We start from the raw sequence: 10558 nt of genomic DNA, 5'->3' as shown, positions 1-10558 counted from the left end.
GGGGCCCCGTGGCCGCAGGCCCGGGCGGAGCCGCCAGCGGGGGCGCGCGAGGGGCCCGCGCGCGCTCCTGCGGCCGCTCCGCCCGGAACCATAGAGTGCGGGGAGCGCGCTCGCAAGTGCGCCGGGTCGCGCGCTTCGCGACGACTCGGCGGCGGAAGGGGGCGGCGAGGGGAGGCCGCGCCGCCGCCATGGAGGAGGCCGCGCGTCGGCGGCGCAGGAAGCGGAGCCCGCGCGGAAGCCGCTCCCCGCCGGGCAACTCGGGCGCCGGCAGGTAACCGCCCTGAGAGGCCGCCGCTGCCGCTGCCGCTCACGGCCGCCTGGGCCTCCCGGGCGGCGCAGCCCGAGGAGCTCGGCGCGGGCGGCCGGGCCCTCGCACTCCGCCCGGCCCGGCCCGGCCCGCCGCGCGAGGAGTGCCGCGGCGTGTGCCGTCGCCCGGCGGCAGAGCCAGGCCCGTGACGAGCGAGCCGCGGGGGCGCTTGCTTGCTTGCGCCCCCTCCGGCAGCCCCCGGCGAGCGCCCCTGTGCCCCTCGCAGTTGTGCGGCCGCGGCTGGCCGTCGAGGCCGGTGCCTGAGCTGCACCTGCGCGCGGGCTTCCGCGGTGGGAGGAAGGAGGCGCACGTTGGGAGACGTAGGTGCCTGACTTGGGTTTTATGTCTTGAAGGTCGCAGTCCAAAAGGAAAACCCGGTCCTCGGACAAAAGAAGGAAATCTCCCCGAGAAAAAAGAGGCCGAAGTCCCCATCATCCCATAGCTAAAGTGAAGCAGGCAAGTGGACACTGCACCTGATATCTGGGGGCTCCATGGTGGTTTTCTTGATGTGACAGAACGTGTGATAGACTTGGCGGGGGGCAACAGGTATGGACCCACGATAAAAGAGAAACACTGTTTGAATCAGGAATTACATCTTGAGCAAATGTTAAATTTGCCAGCAGATTAAAAGGGTGTTTCTTTAGAAGCCTTATTCCCTGGTAAGTGTGCTTAGGATTGTAGTTCAAGTATCTTAGTTTTATTGCCCAGTTTCTAACTGGTTAGTTAACAATTCAGTCGCACAGGCTGGGTTCACACAACACGCTAAGCCATGATGGTTTCTTTTCCAGAACAACCCATGATAGGTTACCATGTTGTCTCTTAGATGTTTTTCTGCCACACAGTGGGTTATTTTCCCCAAATAAGCCACCCTGAAAACCCATGGTCTGCAGTAAGGGTTATTTTATCCTTACTGCAGACCGGGGGTTACCATGTTATCTGTTGTGCCAGCGTGGGTTAAGGAGATTGCCTACAGAGCTGCTCAGCAAGAGCAGCAAAAAACACTGCCGCTGTTCTGCTCCTCTCAAGCACTTTCTATTCCTGCTGCAAATAAGGCTGGGACACCTATCTAGTTGGGCAGGAGCACTACAGGAGGAGGGGTGAGGGTGGGTGAAGTAAACTACACTGTGTAGTTTGTTTGCCTGACTGTCTGAGGGGAGCACGATACGTTGCTTGCATAGCCATCTACCCAGCAGAGCTTGCCGCCCACCATGAGTTAGCATGATTTGTGTACCCAGCCACAGTAACGTTTCAAGAGCGGTTTTTTTTCCACCAAGGATCCTCAATGAAGATAGATTTTGTTAAAAAATATTAAAATTCAGCTTGCTCAAGAACATTATTGTTATTCCTAAAATTTGGGAAGCCAGCAATGTTCTCAGGGGTGGGCAACTTGAGGTCCTCCGGATGTTTTGGCCTACAACTCACATCAGCTCTAGCCAGTGTTGAGGGATGGTGGCAGTTGTAGGTCAGAACGCCTGGAGGGCCACAAGTTGCCCACCCCTGCAACAACAAAGAGTATTTTGACATTTTAAAGACTTTACAAATTTCCATGAAAGCTTAAGCCATAATAAATTGTTAGCCTTTAAGGTGCCACAAGACTAACATGGTTACCCCTCTGGAGTCTGATCCTTGAAGGGTTGGGGGTTTCAAATTTATTTAAGGAAACAGGGAAAAAATATTATGGCTACTGTGTTCAGCAGACCGAGCACTACTGTACTGACTAACAGATTTAAAGCACAATCCTATCAATTGCATCCTTGGTGATCGGAAGCTCCCGAACTTGGCGGCATCCGGTCATCCAGGGCAGGAGGAGTGGTGGAGGCAATCTTCGCTTCCTCATCCTCCAGCTTTTGCTGAATAGACTTTTTAGCCCATCCAGGGAGGGTGCTTTGAAAGGAGAGGGTCTCTCTGGTCTCCTCCATGCCTACCGGAACACTGCCTTTCCTCCTCCAAGGTTGCTTTTCTTACCTCGGAGGGCAGCCAGTGCAGTTCTTTCCATGCAGGTTGCTAGAGGGTGGGGTGGGGTTGGAGCTCCCCACTCCCCCTTCCAAGCTTGCAGCACTGTCTCTGACTTCGGAAGGGGGAATCTAAACAATTCTGTGGTTCCTGCGACACTTGCCCAGGGTCCGTAGGATTGCTCTCTAAGTCTTTCAGTTCTAGAAAATATATTTGAAAATATGAAAACATGCATCATTTATATTCCTTAACAGGACTTTTAACTTTTTTCTTGTGTTCCACTGTTGTAGGAGCGAGAAGATCACTCCCGGAGGGGACAGGAAGAACGGCAGCATCGCGATCACTCTGAGCTTGAGCACAGGCGGGACAGAAGTGATGACAAAGACAGACACCGGGGCCATTCAGGCCGAAGGAAATCCCACAGAGATCGGCCTGGGAGTCACGAAAGGGAAAGAGACGCTCATCGTCTCCAGGATCAGCAGGCACAGAGGGAATTCTATAATGAACGACGGCGTGAGCATCGTCAGCAGATGGAAACAAGTGGTGATGAAGAGGAGAATCAGGAAGCAAGGGGGGCCAACAGCAAGAACACAGACAAAGAGCCAGCTAATAAAGAAAAGCCAAGCTTTGAACTGTCTGGTGCACTTTTGGAGGATTCCAACACTTTCCGTGGTGTCGTGATCAAATACACAGAGCCCCCAGAAGCGCGCATCCCCAAAAAGCGATGGCGTCTGTATCCTTTTAAGAATGATGAGGTTCTCCCAGTTATGTACATTCACAGGCAGAGCGCCTATCTGCTGGGCAGGCACCGACGCATTGCTGACATTCCCATTGACCATCCTTCGTGCTCCAAACAACATGCTGTCTTTCAGTATCGGTAAGTCTTGGCCTGCGGGGGGTGGGGGGTGGGAGCACTTAGATGCTTTGGCATCTCTGTGAACTTTCAAGTTTTGAATTAGCCATTAGTTTTGAATTAGCAGTTAATACTTCCATCTTACTGTCTGGAATGTATTAGGCACAGAACAGGTAACAGTGTTAATGATTTCTAGTGGATCGTTTTGTTGGCCAAGAGCATGCAACCACTCACCTGCAATTGCTGCCTCCTTGCCCATCTTGTCCAGCAAGTTTCTGTCAAACAGATTTATCTCCTGTAGTTTTGACCATAGTATCTCTTTTCTCATATACAGTGTTAGAATCAAGAAAATACTTCTTACTTTAAAACTCGCTGCCTGTGACTTAAATGCTCTCCTCCCTCGTCTCCTGCTAAAGCAATCTTATTTCTCTTAATCTTGAGACAATTAGCCTGTTAACTGTTTTGTCAGTTTTTGCTGGCTAGAGTAGGGACTGCATGTCAACAGGAGTAATAATGGTGCAAATGAAGGTTTGAAAGCTTGAGAAGTCGGACAGGGCAGACCCTATTGGGGAAGGGGGTTAAGTTCATTATTGATAACTACTCAAAGGAATAGTGTTGCTTGTGTGTTGGAAGAAATCTTGTTTGGGTTATTTATTGGTTCATGTAGTACATTAATGTGTGATCTAGATTTATCATTAGTAATAATTTAGTGCCATCTATGTATGTGGCTCTTTACAAAGACTAGGCCTGACAGGGAAACAACAAAGGAAGGGGAGGAATGGAGGCTGGGGTAAACAGGGTAAAAAAAAACACCCTGCATTTATTTCAATTGCATGTACTTCAGCTTAGTTGCAGTAGGGTATTGAGACTCGGGAGATGTTTCAAAGGCTTCCTGGAAAAGGTGAGTTTTGAGGAGGAAGGTAGTCACACGCAGGCCATTCTGGAAGCCAGTTCCAGGCTCCAGGGGCAGCAAGGGAAAGGGCAGAGTCGTTTCAGGGAGCAGGAAACCCTTGGATGGCTGAGGATGATAACTGTTGGAGGAACAAATGTTACAGGAAGGGATGTATTGGGATATAAGAGCAGAGAGGTAACAGGGGCGGGGGCAGAGCTTTTGGAGGTTTGGGAGGACAAGAAGTTTGCTCAGGATCAGGGAGTGGACAGAAAGCCAGTGTGGATATTTCAGGAAGGGGTATTACATGGCCAGATCAATTAGAGGTAAATAAGTTTGGCAGAAAAAGCTGGATAGGCATACGGGGTTGAAGGTGAGACAACGGAAGACCAGAGAGAAGATGATGACCAGGACTTTCCCTGAGGGGACCAAAAGGAAGGACCATATTTTTGTAATGTTGCCAAGGGAAAAGCAATATGATTCAGTGACAGATGTGGCGTGGAGGTGAAGGGGAAAGAAGAGTGACAGAGAAAACCAAGTTTTTATGCCTGGTCAACAGGGTGGATGGGGATATTTATCCATAGATGAAGAGAGGAGGGCTTGGGAGAGAAGATGAGAAGATCAGGAATATCAAAGAGGCACATCAAGATGTGGGATTGGAGGAATGGCAAATGTTCTTGAGTAAAGAGGTAATATATTTAGTGTAATGGGTGGCACTGAAAGCCATGGGACGTGAAGATGCTACACAGGGATGATATATAGAGGGAGAATAGTAGAGGGCCAAGCACTGAGTCCTGAGAGGAGAGAGGGAAAGCAGAGGAAGGATGTCCCCTATGAAAACATTGAAAGAACAATAGAACAGTTAGACGGGTAGGAAGAGAACCAGCAGAAGACAGAATCACAGAGGCCTACGGAATCAAGCGAGTCAAACAGGAGAAAGTGATCAGCTGTATTGACGGTGGCAGAGAAGTCAAGGAGGACGAGGATTGAGTACAAACTATTGGACTTGGCAGGGAGATGATGGTTGGTGGTTTTGGTAGAGGCAGTTTCAGTGGAGTGCAGAGGGTGGAAGCCAGACTGGAGGTGGGGAAGAATAGGAGTTGCAGGAGAGAAGGAGTAAGCCACACATTCCAGGAATTTTCCAGGTTTGGCGGGAGGCGGGGGGGAATAGGGGAAAGAATGGTATGTTTGAATGTCAAATGGAAGGAGACAGAGGAGCAAGGTAGGCTCATGACATGGTGGAAAGGATGGTTAATGACAGGAGATGGGATCAAGGGGGCATGTCCTCAACTCATCAGACATGACAGCTCTGTTGAACTGTGTCAGTTCTAAGAAAGGGGAGGAGGAGGAGCTGCCAGCAGAGGGAGAGCTGGAAGAGGGGAGAGGTAGATATGAATTAGCATTGAAGAAGGAGGCAAAATCTTGAGGCGAGAGGGTGAGGGGAAGAGGGAGGCCTTAGCAAGACATCAAAGGCAGAGAAGTGCTTGGGATTCCTAGAGTTGCTGTGGAGTAGGGACATGGAGTAGAGGAAGTGAGGCAGGTGGCTATCAGGAAGAGGGCCTTTTCTGCTGTGGCAGCCAGACTGGAATGAGCTCCCTAGAGAGGTTTGCCTGGTGCCTGTTGTGTTCTTTCCAGCACCAGGTGAAGACCTTTTTATTCCCCCGCATTTTAGCCTTCTTGTCTTTTAGCTCTGCTGTTTTAAATCTGTTACTGTATTTTAAATCTCTGCATTGCGGCTAAGTTTTATTCTGCTTGTATTTTTATACTGTAGGTGTAAGCTTTTATATTTTATATTGTTTTATGCCATACTTTGTGGTCTTAATTTTTGTGAACTGCCCAGAGAACTTTGGCTATTGGGTGGTATAGAAATGTGAGTGAGCGAGCGAGCGATCCTATGGGACATAGGATTTTTCAGTTTCCTGGCTCTGTGCTTGAAGAGAGGGCTCAGAGCCAGGAAACTACACTCTGGCATGGAGAGAACTGCGCCAGCTGCCTCTCTGCATTCATTAAATGGAGTGTGGAGATGGTGGGGAGGAGCCTGGGGGCGGGAGGAGACCAGGGCAGCTGGCTTACGCCTTGTCCTATCACTGCCCAGCCTCCTTCCCTCCCGCTCCCCAAAGCCTCCACTAGGTAGGCGAAATTGCCTGTCTAGCTAAAATGCAATGTGGGTGGCATGAGGCGCTTCCCTCCCTGCATAAGATACTCATAAGCCTCCGAGTTCTGGGGCTCATGAGTACCCAGGGCACAACCCATAGGATTGCACCCTTTTAACAGGTGAAATGGTATTGTTTAGCCACGTTGATGGCAGAAGACCCGACTCTTTGTTCTGTAGAAGCACGGAGCTGCACACAAACAGATTTTGAACGGAGGGAGTGGGCTGGGAATGAGAGAAACAAATAGTTTGTTGAGAGAATGAAGCAAATATGTCAAGAATTGCAGACAGGGATGAACTGAAGGTGCAAACTGCAGAGTTTAATGAGCAGAAAAAGCCACAGCAGAGAGAGAAGAGGACGACACTTCCGAGAAAGCAAATTGATCGATCAACTGGAAGTCAAGGAAAGGAAGAGGCTGCAAAATTGTGGGGAGGGTGGACTGTGAGCAGTGCTGGAGAGAGACAAGATGATACTCAGACAAAGGGACCACAGTAGGACCTGGTTTGCATGTTGTGCCAATTCATAGGTTAAACAACTTGCCTCCTCTGCTTTGTCAAACTCGGCAGTCTGGTTTGTTGAGGACTAAACAACTCTGTTTTACCCAAGCAACAAACCATGGGTTAAAATTCTGGGTTGTTTAACCCTCGACAATCCAGCATGCTGGGTTCATAAATCACGACTAACAACCCAAGAACAGGGTTGTTTAGCAAGCAGAAGCGGTGAGTGGGTGGGAGGCAGTGTTCTCGCTCATGCTGTGCCCTAATAACCCATGGGTGGTGGTTATATGCAAACCAGTTGTAATATGCAAAGCAGGAAAGGCAACAAATAGGGATGGGATTTGGAGAAAGAGTGGCGGGGGGGTGACTGTGTGCCATAATGTTAGAAACGGGTCTCAGGCAGTCTCAGGAGTGCAGTCAGTTCTGGTCCATCTGGGCACAGGCAGGCTCTTCACAGACTGCAGATAGGGGCAGGAGTCCTCCAGGTGGGAGGGGCACGGAAGTGCCACTTGGCCAAAGATGTGGTCTCTGCAGAGTTGATAGGAGGCTAGAAACTGGAAGGAATGTAATGTTCAGAGGTAGTGTGATGAAGCTGTGCTTTCAGGTGTTTTGCTGTTAATCAAAATGAATCTGTTTCTTGCAAGGCTCGTGGAGTACACCCGCCCTGATGGTACAGTGGGCCGGAAGGTAAAACCTTACATCATTGACCTTGGCTCAGGCAATGGCACATTTCTGAATAACCAGCGAATTGAGCCTCAGCGCTATTACGAATTGAAAGAGAAGGATGTGTTGAAATTTGGGTTCAGCAGCAGGGAGTATGTCCTCCTCCACGAGTCATCAGATACCACAGAGGTGGACCATAAGATGGAGGAAGAGGAGGAGGAGGAGGAGGAGGAGGAAGATGAAGAATCTACCTGACAGCAAGTTAGGGAGTGGACTGAACCTTTTTCTGCAGCTGAGCTCAAATCCTTAGTGTGGATGTTGGAGTCTTGCTGCACTGATGCCTCTCACTGCCTTAAAATCTGCTGTCTTTTGCTGGACACATTATTGCTTGTTTTGGGAACTCTTCATACACTCACTGTGTTGATGTTTAGTGGCATTGACTGGTAAAGCAAAACGTTGTTTTTGAGGTGTTTCTTATTAATCAAATGGTACAAGGAACTAAGGATGCTTTTGATGCCCAACTGGCATAGCAGCTGTGGTGCTGGAGTTCTTCAGTATATCTTCAATTTTAAAATAAAACCTTGAAGCAACAAACCATACTGGACAAAACAGGGCCTTTTCCAAATAACCAACACCTTAATTTGCTTTTTACTTCTTTTCCCCTTGCAAACGGTTTAAAAATAGATCCTACTTATTTTTTTAAGTGGAGTTTTGGGATAAACAAAGCCTGGTAGGTGTTCTGTAATGTCTCTAGTTGTCTTTTTAATGTATTAAGATAAAAGAAAATGCAAAACTTTGTATGGATTTCTATGGTTCATGTAGACAATTCTGAATCAAAATAGGTTTTCAGGGATATGCTTTGCAGATCCCAGGCAGTGCAGTCTGGGGTGAAAAGGAAGAGTTTGCTGTGTCTTTCTGGCTTTCTTTCCAGTGAAGTGGGGGGTTCAGTTTGTTTCTTTAGCGCCTGTACTGCCCCATGGATATATTTTTCGCTTAGTGTGGTGGGTATAATTTCCCATAAAACATTAAAATAAGGATAGTTTCCTTTGTTTAAACCTATGGATACCAATTGGTAACAAGAGAGAGACAGTGTATTAATTATTGGGAAGAGCACAAGACTTTGTTCCGTAGTAACCTTTTTGTGCCCTGAAAGCTTTTTCAGTTTGTGATGTTTTGTGCACAGCTACCATGCAATAAAGGAAACACAACTTGCTGTATCTGAGTCAATAATATTCCTTTCTGGCCCACACTTTCTGAGAGCACTTTTTGTTTGCATAAATATATTGTGTATATAGGATTGTGTGTGTGTAGAACAATATGAAGTGTACACTAGGATAAAGTTTATCATGTACATTTTGGGCCAAATTGCAGGTTTTCAGGCACATGGTAATGGAGACCGTCCTGGGCAGTAGTATCTCTGGGCTCCGAAGAGTCCCTATTTTAAAAATAAATAAATAAAGGATTTGTAAATTTAGCTTGAACACTCTGACTGTTGCTATGTTGTTGTTTTATCTAAAGTAGATAATCTCTCCTACTTCTCCAAAATATGACTAATCAAATTAATCGGAAAGGTAAGGGTTATAAGACTACTTTTGGTGTTTTTCATTTACGTGAATACAAGCAGCAGCTATCAAATGGAAAGCATTCTAGTCTTTTTGCAGAGGAGTAGTTGTTGCAGAACAGGAGTAGTCTGTTGCAGAAAAAAAAACAGTCTTGTGGCACTTTAAAGACTAGCAATTTTTTTCCAGCATAAGCTTTCAGTGACACTGTCCACTTCATCAGATGGTCTTTCATCAAGCCTTATGATCTCGTAATATTGAGCTGTCTTCTGCCTATTGCTTGTAGCCAACACCCAATAATCCAAAGCATTTCTTTTCCATGCAGTAAGGTGAATAGAAGAGAACAGCTGACCCCTCTCAGAAATATAAGGCTGGACCAGATGGACTTTACTCTGACGCCACAAGCTAATTCTTACGCTCTTTCTTTCATTGTGAATGCAGTATTCACAACCTTTGTGTAGATTACTGACTCTATACTATGTTTGATATGACTGCTTTTAAACACTATTTTATTTGTATACTGCTTTTTGACCCAAAGGGCCCCCAAAGCAGTGAACAACATATTAAAATACAGTAAAACTACAATAAAATAGATTAAAAACAATACATGACAGCAAAATTATATTTTAAAAAGCAGAACAGACAACAACTGAAGAAAGGACATTTACCTGAAACCTTTGTCTGAGAGGTTGAGGGAGGGGGAAGCAGGATTGTGTTTGCTGGCCTTGCCTGTATACACTTAACATACTGGGCTGGTTTGCATAATCACGGCAGCCTACTGTAGCTTACTTATTTAAGCCACAGTGGCTTGCAGTGTGTTCCAGTGGCCATTTTGAATATTCATCCCCCCAGTGGTTGGTTGCCATGGTTTGCTGTGTTGGTCAAACCTGGGCAGCAGGGTTTGTTTGAAAGTTAAGCAACCCTCTAATAACCCTACAACGGACCATGGGTTATTTAACCCTCCAACAATCCCTGCCACCTAGGTTCAGATGATATACCATAGCAACCCCCTGGCAGGGGATGAATATTCAAAGTGGCCAGCTGTATGTGCCACAACCACCGTGGCTTATACAAGCCACAGTGAGCTGCATTCATCACATGAACCCAGTCAGTGACTGGGTTCTCCAAATACAGTGATAGTCTTGCACTACCTCGCTACAGCGAAATTACACAATGGCTGGCTTCCCTGGTCGCTACTTTGAAACTGCACAACTTGGGAAATACGGGAATAGGGAAAGAACTGCTCCCTTTTCCATGAAGCGCGGTTCTGCTTTAATCCACTATAGCACCCGGTGGCTCCCCACCTGTGCAATTTCACCCCATTCCAGCAAACTGTCAGGGAGTTATAGCTCCCACCCCCTTTTTCCTTGCCTGTTGTCTTTTCCATGAAGAAGCAAAATGGCGGCACGGGGGTGTGTGTGCAATTTCACTGTAGAAGTGGTTCTGCCAGCAATGTCTGGGAGGGGGGTGAAATGTACAACTACACTTTGTCAATTTTGACAATAAAAGTTTTTGTGCCAGCAATGGCTATGGGGGCAAATGTGCAATTTGAGGGTTTTGTCCCAATCCTGCAAACCCCAAGGGTTTATTTGTGCCACCCCTTTGTTGCACCTGGAATTTTCCCTTCTCTGGGATTTTGATGCGCAGGGTTTTGATGGTGCACCTGGCGCCTCCTGACTAGGAT

At 47.5% G+C, this 10558-nt stretch overlaps 1 protein-coding gene across 2 annotated transcripts; it reads left to right on the top strand.

The window, feature by feature from the left end:
* The first annotated feature begins 118 nt into the window (after positions 1-118).
* Positions 119-9470, top strand: SNIP1 (Smad nuclear interacting protein 1). 2 transcript variants are annotated; one of them, XM_084816257.1, is made up of 4 exons: positions 119-271; positions 661-763; positions 2551-3137; positions 9200-9470. In XM_084816257.1, exons 1-4 carry the CDS (start codon positions 189-191, stop codon positions 9333-9335), a joined length of 909 nt encoding a protein of 302 aa, XP_084672383.1. In that variant the 5' UTR covers positions 119-188; the 3' UTR covers positions 9336-9470. The 2 variants fall into 2 exon arrangements, with proteins under 2 accessions (XP_084672383.1, XP_084672382.1); XM_084816256.1 differs by lacking the exon at positions 9200-9470 and adding an exon at positions 7297-8789.
* The last annotated feature ends 1088 nt before the right edge of the window (positions 9471-10558 follow it).

The sequence above is a fragment of the Heloderma suspectum genome, chromosome 10, assembly GCF_057233095.1.
Source record: "Heloderma suspectum isolate Gila_16-S chromosome 10, 16-S_ref, whole genome shotgun sequence".
In the NCBI taxonomy this organism is placed as follows: Eukaryota; Metazoa; Chordata; class Lepidosauria; order Squamata; family Helodermatidae; genus Heloderma; species Heloderma suspectum.
The sequence above is the reverse complement of the archived record's forward strand: the minus strand, read 5'-3'. Positions and strand labels throughout refer to the sequence as shown.

What these genes read in the sequence shown, in the direction of transcription:
- SNIP1 (XM_084816256.1), top strand. Translation starts at nt 189, where the DNA reads ATGGAGGAGGCCGCGCGTCGGCGGCGCAGGAAGCGGAGCCCGCGCGGA. An exon ending in CCATAGCTAAAGTGAAGCAG is followed by an intron (nt 764 to 2,550) that starts GCAAGTGGACAC and finishes CCACTGTTGTAG; the next exon opens with GAGCGAGAAGATCACTCCCG. An exon ending in CATGCTGTCTTTCAGTATCG is followed by an intron (nt 3,138 to 7,296) that starts GTAAGTCTTGGC and finishes GTTTCTTGCAAG; the next exon opens with GCTCGTGGAGTACACCCGCC.